The 13,815-nt window shown below is 43.6% G+C and overlaps 1 protein-coding gene across 1 annotated transcript in view; it reads left to right on the top strand.

The window, feature by feature from the left end:
* LOC117495342 overlaps positions 1-13,561 on the top strand; it is a 42,596-nt gene extending 29,035 nt beyond the window's left edge. Inside the window, exons 4-5 of the mRNA XM_034146541.1 lie at positions 11,211-11,395; positions 12,386-13,561. Coding sequence (XP_034002432.1) covers positions 11,211-11,395; positions 12,386-12,475 — 275 coding nt within the window. The 3' untranslated portion in view covers positions 12,476-13,561. The remainder of the gene's footprint in view (positions 1-11,210; positions 11,396-12,385) is intronic.
* The last annotated feature ends 254 nt before the right edge of the window (positions 13,562-13,815 follow it).

Genomic DNA, 13,815 nt, shown 5'->3' with positions numbered 1-13,815 from the left:
ATATACAGTGGCGACTGGTCATTAGGGGCAGGTGGGGCACAGCCCCACCTAGTTTCAGCAGAAAGTATTACAAATAATGATTACAAAAATGCAAAAAAATAAATAAAAAAATATATAAAATATATTTTAAGATCATGTTTAATCATCTGATTCGTCTGTACATTGCTGTTTTAGTCTGTGTTCTTCTAATTAGTGTGTCTACAGTCACAGTGTGTGCCTATTGAGCTGTTTAGAGCCATGTGGGACAAAACCTGATTATGCCCCTTCCTCTCGCTGTGAAGTGAACGTGACTGTAAAAACTACACTGCGCATGCTCAGAGTATTTTCTAATGTAATGTGTGTGGCAAAAACATAATGACCAGAGGGGCACGGAGCTACCATCCCCACCATACAGGTACGTCATCTCAAATCATTCAGAGCTGATTGGCTGTAAGTACGTGTGCCGCGAAAAGTGTGCTGTGTGAAGAGGAGACGAGAGAGCTGCAGTGGCGCGTCCTAAAACCAGGAAGTAAGCACAAAAAAGCAATGAGATTTCTCCAGAGGATTTTAGAAAATAGCTCAAAATAAGATCTGTGGGAAACGTACCTGTTAGATAAATGCACGTTTTGATCAGCCGGATAACATCCACATGTCTAGCCTACTTTTATAATTTTTTTATCATAAATCTATGGATTAGATTTATGATAGACTTTTGAAACTACAAGAAGATAAGGAGGACTTTTACAAAAAAGTAATAGAAATGTTTGTCCAGAAGGATAGGAAAATGGACTTCATCTTCAAGTCAAGGTAAGACCGCCATTTTATTGAAAATGGGATCTTACTAAGAGAGAACAATTCAATATTTAAATGATAAAATTACATTTTTTGGGTATCCTTTTGTTGAACTGTCTGTTTAAAATTAATCGAAGCATCAGACAAAAAAAGCTTTTGAAAATAATATTATATTTTGGTTTAGGTCAAAATATAATATTTGTAAACCTGAAGAGTCAGTGCCAGTGCCTCACCAGCCATGAACCTCACTGCACGTCACTGCAGAAGCTTATATATAGACATCTAAGTTTTTTGTGCCCCACCACTTTTGTACATATAAAAACGCCACTGTATATATATATACACACACACATACACATCTCTTCCTTTTCTGATTAATTCACCTATTCATTCATTTCCCATTTAATTTCAGTGATGAGCGGGCCCTCGCGTCCGTGCGCCTGTCGGGGAGGGCAGCCGGTCGTCCCGGCGTCAAGCAGACGCGAGCGAGTCCTCCGAAATGAGCCGTTTGTAATTTCTATAATTTTCGCGTCCCAGACTCCCAAGTCCTCCAGCAGCGACCCGGAAACGGATGTCGGCGCGCCGTCTCGAAGGAAAACACATTTCTCTAAAGGCTTGTCGAGGATCGATTATCGAGGAGGCTGTCTGGAGGAGCCGTAACCGAGGATACACTGATTTAGAGGAGAGAGGAGAGAGGAAAGAGGAGAGAGGAGTCTCTCTGGAGGAGCTATAACCGAGGGTACACTGATGTATTCTCCGGAGTCAATTTCAGCCAACAGTGATGTTTAAAAGAGGCGTGGCGCATGGCCGGATTTATGTCAACGAAGCACAGCTCTGCAAACTGTTCCCGTTGTGATTATAAGTTATTTAAGACAATCAAATGTGCATCAGACATCTCCCCTGGATGTAGGCTATTTATTTTTTGAATACAACTGTTTTCATTGTGACGTGATGTTTACAGTGAGAACAGCTGCTGAGGTCAGTGCAGAAAGCAGAACAGTGTGTATAATATATATCGCTCAATAATATATATAACAGGCCTACATTAAACACTTTATTTGTAGGCTTTAGGAGATATCTACAAATAGACAGTAGATATTTTTCATGAAACCATATAGTGCTTCACATAATAAAATATACAAGGGCTGTAGCCTGATATTTATTATATACTTTAGGAGCGGTATGTGTTTGTTGTACAATGTGTAGGTGTGTTTTGTAGAGAGTATGTGTGTGTTGTACATTGTGTAGGTGTGGGTGTGTGTGTGTAGGTGTGAGAGTTGATGCGCCGGGCAGACAGGCGGGTCTCAGTAGCTTAAGGTAGTATCTGACATATGAATGGTCAAAAATTGTACATTCTCCGTTAGCCTACGAGCTCCACGTTCAAGCGATCCACTATTCCTTCGCAATGTATTATCACATTGGATATGCGCTTAACTCTTCCTGGATTGGAATTTTTCCGATGATTTCCCTAGGAGGAGTTTGCAAAAATGTGCTTAAAATGCATGAAAAACGCACATTTTCCAAAATGGTCGACTTCCTGGGAGGTGGGGCTAATGGAAGGCAATTTGAAATATGTACGCAATCATAAGATAAATGTGTATACAGCGTTTTGTTAATATCGGAAAAAGTGTATGCGAGTAGTTTGGAGTAATTTGGAGTAATTTGTGACATGTAAATCGTCAAAAATTGAAAATTCCCCGTTAGCTTACGAGCTCCTCGTTTGAGCGATCGACTATTCCTTCGCAATTTAGTATCACATTGGATATGGGCTGAACGTGTCCTGGATTGGAATTTTTCCGATCATTTCCCTAGGAAGAGTTTGCAAGAATGTGCTTAAAATGCATGAAAACGCACATTGTTGAATATGGCCATCTTCCTGGGGGGCGGGGCTAATAAAAGCAAATTTGAAATATGTCCGCAATCATAAGAGCAATGTGTATACAGCGTTTTGTGAATATTGGAAAAACTGTATGCGAGTAGTTTGGAGTAATTTGTGACATGTAAATCGTCAAAAATGGTGTATTCGCTGTGAGCTTACAACCTCCCCGATTGAGCTATCAAACATTTTCCTCACAATTTAGCATCACATTGGATATGGGCTGAACTTGTCCTGGATTGGAATTTTTTCGATCACTCCCCTTGGAGGAGTAAATGCCTGAAAAACGCACATTTTTCAAAATGGGCGAATTTCCTCGCGGGCGGGGCCAATGGAAGCTAATTAGAAATATGTCCGCAATTCCATGAGGAATGTCTTTGCCAAAATTCGTGAAGTTCTGAGAAACTATATGTGACTACCACACAATAGGGGGCGCTACTGAGCAGTTTTACAAAAAAGTACCTTTTTTTTTACATTCTCGTGGGCTGTGACGTGTGTCCCAAGTTTTGTGTCCGAAGCTCATTTTATGCTATCACAATTTAAAAAAAATGTATAGCTCACGCCCAAATTCTGCATTTGTTGCGACACTTTAAATCTCAGTTCGTAGTCACCCCCAGAGTATGTCTAAAAAAATAAATAAAAAATTCGTCCATCCGTTCTTGAGTTATAAATTGGTGGTGTTTTTGGCGCCCCCTATAGTCCAAAATAAAAATGCTTTAGATTACCTATTCCCAAAGACAGATTGAACCTATCCAACAAAACCTGTGATATTTGGATACATTGTTGATGAGTTATGAGCATTTATTTCTAAGCCCCGCCTTTTTGCAAACACGTTTTGATTAATGGTGGCCATATTTATCAACTGAACATGCTCATGTCCTAGGGTAATGTGTCTGACCCTCCACCGATGCTGTATACTAAGTTTGGTGTCAAAAAACAAAGAATTGAAATAAGTGAATATTTCACTGTTTTGAACATTATGCTAATTTAAATGTTTAAAAAAGTAGGCGGGGCTTAAAGGTCCGAGAGGATAATTTGTAGAACAGGTCAAGACGGATAAGTGTGCACAATTTCAGGTTATTCGGAGTTACAGTGCGACTTTGTACATTTTTCATAGGTGGCGCTAGCGAGCAGGTTGAATAATTTGAACCCATTGACTCCAGAATATTGAATTTTTCACCGGTCCTGTTGGTGGGGGGAAAAAACGCTGACGGGATGCTGAATCTGATTGGACCAATGCGTTGACAGACACACACAGACGGACATGCAGAGCGCTGTTTGCAGTGGACATAGTGGAGAATTTTGACTCGTTGCGTTGTGGCGATGTCTCGCAGATAACACAGATAATACAGATAATACAGATAATACATATGAAAAGTATAATTTCAGTCCAGAGACAGTTGTGGTTCGGTCCGGATCCGGACCGGACCGGAGTCCGGACTTTGAGGATGCCTGAACTATATGAATACTTGGCACTGTAACGGAGGGGGAGGGGGGAGACATACAACGACACAGCGTAAACGATAAACAAAACAAACATTACTACGCCAAGTGGCATAGACAAGATAGAGAGAGCTGTGGTCCGCGGGGCTCGGCCTCCGCCTCCTGTCCTCACAAATTGTATTAATCCCGGTTAAATGTTATTTGTTCTTACTCGGAACCAGTGGCGGCTGGTGCATTTTTCTCCAGGGGGGGCTCTATTAAATGTAAGCAAACTTATACACAAACAAAACATATGTCATATTACAACACAGGGCGTATTTTATACGAGAAACATAGCCACAGCTCTCTCTGACCCTCGCAGTGAGCAGACGCTCCGGTCTCTCCCTCTCTGACCCTCGCAGTGAGCAGATGCTCCGGTCTCTCTCTCTCTGACCCTCGCAGTGAGCAGACGCTCCGGTCTCTCCCTCTCTGACCCTCGCAGTGAGCAGATGCTCCGGTCTCTCTCTCTCTGACCCTCGCAGTGAGCAGACGCTCCGGTCTCTCCCTCTCTGATCCTCGCAGTGAGCAGACGCTCCGGTCCCTCTCTCTCTGACCCTCGCAGTGAGCAGACGCTCCGGTCTCCCCCCCTCCGACCCTCGCAGTGAGCAGACGCTCCGGTCTCTCTCTCTCTCTGACCCTCGCAGTGAGCAGACGCTCCGGTCTCTCTCTCTCTGACCCTCGCAGCGAGCAGACGCTCCGGTCTCTCTCTCTCTGACCCTCGCAGCGAGCAGACGCTCTGGTCTCTCCCTCTCTGACCCTCGCAGCGAGCAGACGCTCCGGTCTCTCCCTCTCTGACCCTCGCCGTGAGCAGACGCTCCGGTCTCTCTCTCTCTCTGACCCTCGCAGTGAGCAGACGCTCCGGTCTCTCTCTCTCCGACCCTTGCAGCGAGCAGACGCTCCGGTCTCTCTCTCTCTGACCCTCGCAGTGAGCAGACCCAACCTAACATTTACGGCATCAACGTATTTTCCCTTAGAGCGTAACGGAGGCCCGGTTCTGGGCAAACCGGGGGTGCATCATTTTAACTCCTCAAGGTAATGTTTAGTCGGATTTAGAAGTGAAGATGTAGTCAATCGTTCCGGGCACGTTATCTTCAAGCCACACGTTTCTGGTCCAGAAACACTTTCAGAACATCCCGCACATTTTGGGCGCACTCTCAGAATCAGAGCCATTTCTCCCGCATCGGCGCAGCGTCCACAGCAGCTAGACCAGGCATCTCTTATCCAACCACCTAGGCCCTCGGCCGCTCGTCATCCCAAGCGTACCACGCTTACATCCGCAACAATCTAAACGACGTCTGACATGCACACGCTTAAGTCAGCTGCTTTTAATCCGACTCTTTTGGGGGCCCGTAATCAGTCCACGCAGATCATGCCGGAGACGGAACCCCCACTCTGAGTCTCCCACTGCTCGGACCATAGCTCGTCCTCCCAGATAATCTCTTCACCCCCCTCATATCCTTCACATGTTACTTCAATAAACGTACAAACATCACACTGTTGTGGCGTGGTTCTTGCTAGTGAAATGACCCCTATTTATATCCGGCAAAGCTTCCGGCCACCGCTTGTCTCATCTTTCAACCCACCCTCCCTCACCCTTCTACCCATACAGTTCCCCTTCCGACTCACACCGAGCGATACATCCATCCCTCCTCCCCTCAACATCCCTCCAGCCTCGACAGCCGTCATGCCCGCCAGCCCGCAGCCCTTCAGCCCGCAGCCCTGCAGCCCGTCAGCCCGTCAGCCCGGACAGCCCGTCAGCCCGCCAGCCCGCAGCCGAGCCCGCAGCCCGACAGCCGGCAGCCCGCCAGCCCGCAGCCCGGCAGCCCGCAGCCCGACAGCCCGGCAGCCCGCAGCCCGGCAGCCCGCAGCCCGGCAGGCCCGCAGCCACAGCCCGGCAGCCCGGCAGCCCGCAGCCCGACAGCCCGGCAGCCCGAGCCGGCAGCCCGCAGCCGGCAGCCCGCCAGCCCTCGACGTCCCGACAGTCCCTCATCCTTCATCTCCTACATCCCTTCATCCCTCCATCACCCTCATCCCTTCATTGCCCTCAATTCCCTACAAGCCCTTCATCCCTCCATCCCTCATCACTGTCAATCCCTCATCCCTACAGTCCCCTCATCCCTCATCCCCTACAATCCCTCATCCCGCATCCTCAGCCCTCACCCCTCAATCCCTCATCCGGCTCATCCCTCCATCCCTCATCCCTCATCCCTCCATCCCTCTTCATCCCTCCATCCTACAAATCCCTCATCCCTCATCCCTTCCTTCCCTCATCCCTCCATCCCTTCATCCCAACATCCTCTGTCCATCACCATTTATATTTAAATGGTGCATATTCATATACTGCGTATACTAACATTAAATTCCAGGTATCGTCTGGGGGCCCGTAATCAGTCCACGCAGATCATGCCGAAGACGGAACCCCCACTCTGAGTCTCCCACTGCTCGGACCATAGCTCGTCCTCCCAGATCATCTCTTCACCCCCCTCATATCCTTCACATGTTACTTCAATAAACGTACAAACATCACACTGTTGTGGCGTGGTTCTTGCTAGTGAACATAAAGCCAAGAGATTGGGAAGGCCAATGAGATTGACTGTTTGTTCGTCTCAAGAAAGTTCTGGCAGCCCCCAGATGACTCAGGAAAGGGACACAGGGATTCAGAGTGTTCAGCTCAGGAGGAGAGCTGCTGATATCCTGATACTGTCAGGCAGGGACGTGCACAGGTACGGGCTAATGTTGCCCCGGGCAATGGCCCTTTTTCCCTTTTTGGCTGACCTGCCCCTCTGGAGAGAGCAAGAGGTTTCTTTTTTTTCTGTTGTGGCCGAATAAACATGATGAGCCCACAATTTGTCAGTGCTGTTATCTGCCCCCAGTCACGTGACTTTGTTTACAATCTGACAGCTGAAAGCAAAGGACAGTCCTCCGGCCTCATATGGCTATGGTGATCATACCAAATGCCTGCCTGGCTTCTTACTTAATAGCCCAATTTTATCTGTATGTCTGCACAGAAGTTACAATGGTCAAACTAGCCTACATTAAAACAGAATTGTCCCAATTTTTTCTTTAATAGGACCGCAAAACCAAAAATGTCCCTGGATTTCATTTAGAAAAAAATCCAAAAGGTCTTGCTTCCATGCATCTCACAAAAATCACCCTGGTGTTAGTTATTACATTCATGTTTTACCATACAAAAGCAATTTACTCTGGATTCATGGTGTAATAAATGGCAGGGGGGCTTCTAAAGCTGCGTTCACAACGGACGCGATGCGATTCTTGGGAGCGGTGCGATTACATGTAAAGTCAATGCAGAGACGCGTACAGACGCGAATTCGCTCCGACGGTGCGCATGACGCGGTTGACGCGCATGACGTGGTGCGATTGAGGCGATTGAAGGGGGCCGCTCAAGTTCAATTTTTTTCAACTCGAGCTTCAAATTCGCATGACGCGTTCGCACGGTAGCCAATCAGCGGTGAGGCTGCCGTCAATAATGAGGGATTAAAATGTAGGAAAACATTCATAATATATAGGCTGACTAAGAATGAAAGCTTCAAGCAGCGATGATTGGGACCTCGCTAGGGTTGCTCGATTAAGGCAAAAATCATAATCATGATTATTTTGGTCAATATTGATATCACGATTATTAAATATGATTATTCATTGACTTTGAAAACATCAATTTATTGAACTTTAAAAAATAAATAAATAATAATTTGAACAGTATCTTTTTAACAGTTGATTACCCTGAACCTTAAGTATAATTCAACTGAAAAACCAATACAAATATAAATAAAATAAATTATACATTTATATCTACATTTAAATAAATAATATAAAATTAATAAATACCAATAAAGAAGATCAACAAATATTTTGGGGCGCACTTCCACATCCTACTGAACATAATAATTATAATAAATAAAAATGTATTAGATTATTGGCAAAGTATTCAGCTGAAGCCACATCTTTTTCAACTTCCCCAAGGCCTTTGTCATAAAGGGCAGGCCAAGGTTCAAGTTATGTGGGAGCTAATGGGAGCTGAGCTCCCACAAGGAGGGGCCTGAGCTCCCATGAACACAGGGAAATCATTACCAACTACCATTATTTTAATCACAAATAATGCATGTGTCAATGTAACGAGTATTATTTACGTTAACGAGGTAAATAGGCTAAAAGAAAATCATGTTTTCCAAAAGAACTACGAATCGTATTCTCTCTTGAATGACAATATGCCTGCACTTCACCTCCAAGGTGCGCAATAAATTATTGGTAATCTATGCCTGTGAGCGTGCTGCGCGAGCCGAGATGATGTGTTATGGGGTGTGCGTAGTTGAACCTTTCTATATTTAAGTTTGTAGCAAGTAGAGGACTGCTGCTGCTGTGTGTGTGTGTGTGTGTGTGTGTGTGTGTGTGTGTGTGTGTGTGTGTGTGTGTGTGTGTGTGTGTGTGCATGTGTGCAAACACGTTCGTTTTAAAGACCCCCATGAAGCTCAGATTATAACTCGAACCCTGGGGAAAGCAGTGCAGATCTGGTGAAATGATGCCAAGATGGCATCGCGTAACGCTTGTCCATAGTGTTAACCAGTTGCTTAAACCCCTGGATGCTAAGCATGGTAACTGGGCACATGTCTTTAGCTATGTAGAATGTGATGGCATCTGTTATATCTTTGTGAGCTGGTTGAATAAAGAGAGAGAGAGAGAGAGAGAGAGAGAGAGAGAGAGAGAGCGAGAGAGAGAGAGAGAGAGAGAGAGAGAGAGAGAGAGAGGAGGGAGGAGAGAGAGAGAGAGAGAGAGAAGAAGAGGGGCACGGGAGGAGAGAGAGAGAGAGAGCTGTGGTCCGCGGGGCTCCGCCTCCGCCTCCTGTCCTCACAACTTTTATTAATCCCGGTACCGGACAATTGTTATTTGTTGGTGGTGCATTTTTTTCCACGGGGGGCTCTACCAAAATGTGAGCAAACTTATACACAAACTCAAAACATATGTCATATTACAACTCAGGGCTAGCTTGAAGGCACACAGCACTTGTGCAGGCCAGCAACCTTTTTGATATGAAGTGCCATTACAAAAAATAATTGTTATCAGCGTGCCGACGGTCGTGAATTGTCAACAGGGGGGGCGGCGGGAGCCTTAAAACTTACAGGATGCCGAATTTAACAATCAAATTTAAATAATTGATTTAAATGGCATAATAAAAAGGACCGTTCTGTGGTTCTCCAGAACACACATTTTATGATATTAGGGTCATGCAGAGTGAGATGAGATCGCTGTCCCTTTAATTCCTCATTCACACCAACGCAACTCCGGTTCAAGCTCCGTGCTAGAGCTTTTCAGGTTCAGAACCGGTTCTTCGGTTTAGCTCCGGCTCTTTTCACACCGCCCAGAGTCCGACTGGTGCTGCGTCATTGATTCATCGTTTGCGTCATGACGTAACCATTTGCGTGCCTGCTTCATAAAGCCTAACCGCGCGGAAACCCCTCACAGCTCACACCGACAACAACAACAATGGCCGATTGTGTTGAAGCGCTACTCGTTTTGGTTTTGCTCTGTCGAAACGAAATGGAAGAAATGGGACGACTTTACTACCAACTTTACAGTCGTTACATGCTACATTCAAAACTACTTTACAATCGTAATCATCAACTTCAACGACGATTCCGATTCCCCCTGCCCCCGCCTCGACATAAGTGTGACGTATGCGGTGCTTTTGCTCTAGCCGGACAATTTTTTGGTGCTTGAAACAAACCGGATTCCGGAGCTAAGAGGCTGCACCGCTGCGGTGTGAACAGGAACACCCGGTGCTTTTCAAGCTGCAGCTCCGAACCGGCCCTGAAACACCGTTGGTGTGAATGAGGTATAAGAAAGAGAGAGAGGGGTGTGGCGTGTGCATATGTGTGTGTGGATGGTAGAGCGAGAGTGAGCAAGCGTTTGTATGTTTCTGAAACAGAAGAACAACTAAATAAATGCAACGGCCTCCCGAGAAGAGCTCGCCTCTCTCCTGTCATTTAAGCTAAAGTGGGTTATTGAACCTGAAGCTTGTTGCTTCTGCCCTGGGAGACGACAGAGAGTCATCCCCCCCTGTTTTCTCGACTACGGTCTAGGAGCCGAACAGGAAAGTTCAACACACAGATGGCCAGTCCGCCCCTTTGTAGCATATTATTTAGATGAGAGATGAGCAGATCGCCACTGGGCTTTCAACTAAAGACACAGCCACGCAAAAACTGCGGCATTTGTACAGCTCCTTATGGGTACTGCAATTTGTGAAATGCACGGGTTGAAGAAGGCGGGTTGGATAAAACCGAGTTAGGAGATGTAACCATACTCCTTTCAGGTATGTAAATACAAGGCAATGAGGAAATACAACACAATACAATGTTTATGTGAAATGCATAGTGAGTCTACTAAAATACAAAACTAAGAAACTTGTAATTTACTTTTCCTTTATGTTTTTATAGCTCAGGGATCTTTTTACTTACTTGTAATATGAGTTATTTTACATATTATTTAAAGGGGACTTTGGGGGTTTTCCTTTTCCTGTGTGTTAAATAGGATTTAGTGCATGTAAATGGTCTGCAAAGGCTAAAATCCCTGTGTTCCCTCCAGTGGAAGTTTCTCTCCCACACACTCCCCCCCTTATTATAGTAATCTTTCGTTGAAAATTCGTCATGGCTTCTTAAATATGAGGATTTTAAGCTTTATTCGTTTTGATTGATTTAACTTTTCATTATACATACAGGAATTTCTTTTACAATGTGGTAATTTTCTGTGACATGTCTGAATACTTTCTTTAACATATTATTTTATATTCTATAAAGTAACTGTCTTTAATAAACGAAAAACCAAGCAGTAGTATTCAAATGTTGATTGAATAAATTATGTGTCAGACTCAAAAATACTCACATTTGAAAGCAACCTTTATTGGGTTTATTTAAAATATTCCTTTTCTAAATACATCTCTGTTCATTCGGGATGTTGTTAACTTGAAGCTGTATTTGAGTTTGTGCTACTGATCCAACACCTCAACACTGAATCGATGTTTAAACCAGTAATATACAAACAGGAAATTGTATTTCCATTTTTTTGTAAGGTCAAAAGGAAGTGACCTGCCCGCCTCAGCCTCCGCCTTCACCTCCAACTTCACCTCCATCTTCACCTCCATCTTCACCTCCATCTTCACCTCCATCTCATTTGCTCAGCTGGATTCTGATTGGTCTGCTGGCTCTGATGTTCCTGTACAGCTGTCTCATCACCGCTTTCTACATCAGACTGACGGTACCTGTCTTTCTGTCATAATCCTGGGGTTGATTGGGTTTCCTGTTTTATTTTTAAATGTATTTTCTCCTATCTTGTTTCACTTCCTGTCTCTGTGTTTTCCCGCCTTGCCAAGCTCTGATGATTGAGATGATTTTGTCATCATTTGATTGACAGGCTAGAGAGGGCTTTCACCTTGTATCATATGTTAATCAATCAATCTGTCATCATTGTCGTTGCCTGCATTACACCCTACTGGCACAGAAATGCACAAGCTACCGGCAGAGTATGATGCAAACTTTGACAAAGAAAAGGAGGTACAGCCACAAAAAGTCTGGGAAACTTTTGACTCATGTGTGAAGCCGGTGGAGTGTAATTCCCAGAGAGCTTTTTGTGACATTTGCTAGAGTTTCTAGCATCGAGATGAATATGACTTGAAGTGTAAAAACTAAATGCAAGACCTAATGCATACGCTCATGGTTTATTTCTTAAGATATATGAAGATTATATTGAATAGTAGGGAATCAGGCAGGTACAAAACAACACCACACATCCGGAACCAGACGGAAACAAAGACAACGAACACAAGACAGACTTATATACACACACAGGACAAATCACAAAGACAAGACACAGCTGGGGAGGACAGGCAGAAACACATGAGTAGCAGGTGAAAAGAATCAGACCATCAGACAGGCGGGAAAACACAGAGACAGGGCAATAAATGATTTACTAGGATCCACAATATCAATACTAATGCCTCCCAAATGTTGGCAAAATAAGGAATGGTCTATAAAACTATAAGTTACTCCCTACAATTTCTACTTTCTCTGTCAACCTGATTTCCTACTCACTTTTGAACTGAACTAAGTTTTTCTTTATGGCAGTTACAAGTCATATATTGTCTTAATTCATATATCACTAGCACTGGGGGCTTGTTTTTACTCATTAAGTTACATGACGAGAATAAAACAGTAATAAATGTGCTGCTTTTCTGTTTCTGTGTTTCAGTGCAGCGACACAGATCCTGAGAACTCCACATACGTAGAAATGCGGAAAGCTCCTCGGCCGTGTTCACCTGTGGACATCTACTGTGGGTAGCCATCGTGCTTCATCTTCGGCCACATCATGTAATGAGGGGGTGTTTTTCATGCCGTTGTTATCATAATTGCAAATATTTCTATTGTAAATGAGTGGAAAAGTCCTGCAACAACTGCAGATAAACAGCAGAGTGAGACAGAGACTGTCTAAAGCGAACATGCTTGTATTATGTATGCAATGTGGCACCCTGATGTTATTGATTTGATTGGATATGTATATATATATGTATATATATATATATATTGCAATTTATTATGAATTTTAAACTTTTTTTCTATCAATGCAACATTTTCTTACAAACTAAAAGCCAAAAATGTTTTATATTTAGACATGATATAAATGTAAGTGTATTGATACAGAACTATGCTATACAGAAAATGCATGCATGTACAGTATATGTATAGTTCCTATGTCCAAAAAAAGTGAAGATATGGGTATGATTTATAACAATAACATCTACAATTAAGGTTTATAGAGGTCATGTTATGTATTCTAAAATAAATATGTGTCACATGCTAGAGCAGGATAATAATATTGGCAAAATAACTTTTAAGAAAAATAAAGATATAATGGGCCTACTGCAAATCCTAACACACAATTATTCTTATAGAAATCTGGTAATGAGTTTTTCACTCACTGTCTGCAGCAGGAATGAGTCTCATTGAACAGAAACACAGATCACTCTTCTCACGCTCACAGTGAATATGAGACACAAGTAGGCTGACACAAAAAACAAAGCAGCCGGTGTCTGACGGTCTGTGAACTGCAGGCATTGCAAACATGTCAGTGAGGGTGTGGGAATGCCTGAAAAGAAACAAAAGCATCTCAAGTCATTTGTTTGAACGTTCCAGCTGTCAAACTTAAATATACTGATGTAAATATAGCAGGTTCACGAGCATAGCCACTGTTCCTTAGTCTACTTGTGCTCAGTTTTTCTCCTTCTTCTCTTAAGTACTCTATCATCTGAATCTGAAGCACTTTGACATTAACAACTCAAGGTCATACCTACATCCAGAACATACATCTTGATTATCATTTGCATCACTAAAAATGTCATTTTTTTTTACATGTATGCTAGCTGTGATGCTACAGTAACTCCTGTTTACTTGTAAACTTGTACTTGAAGTTATAATGAATACTTTAAAAAATAAATGTATACTGTATGTATGTAGAAAGTATGACATATGCATTGGTTTTCAGCATTTGCATTTGTAAGGTAATCCATCATCAGAAGGCCTCTTCTGAGCATCTGCATCATAAGGGTTACAGTGTTAAAACACATAATGCATTTATTTTAATTTCTCTGTACAGAATTCAAAACATTGTGATTAGGGGCGTTC

This window comes from Trematomus bernacchii, unplaced genomic scaffold (genome assembly GCF_902827165.1).
Source record: "Trematomus bernacchii unplaced genomic scaffold, fTreBer1.1, whole genome shotgun sequence".
In the NCBI taxonomy this organism is placed as follows: domain Eukaryota; kingdom Metazoa; phylum Chordata; class Actinopteri; order Perciformes; family Nototheniidae; genus Trematomus; species Trematomus bernacchii.
Note: the sequence above shows the minus strand (reverse complement) of the source record. Positions and strands in the feature narration are given on the sequence as shown.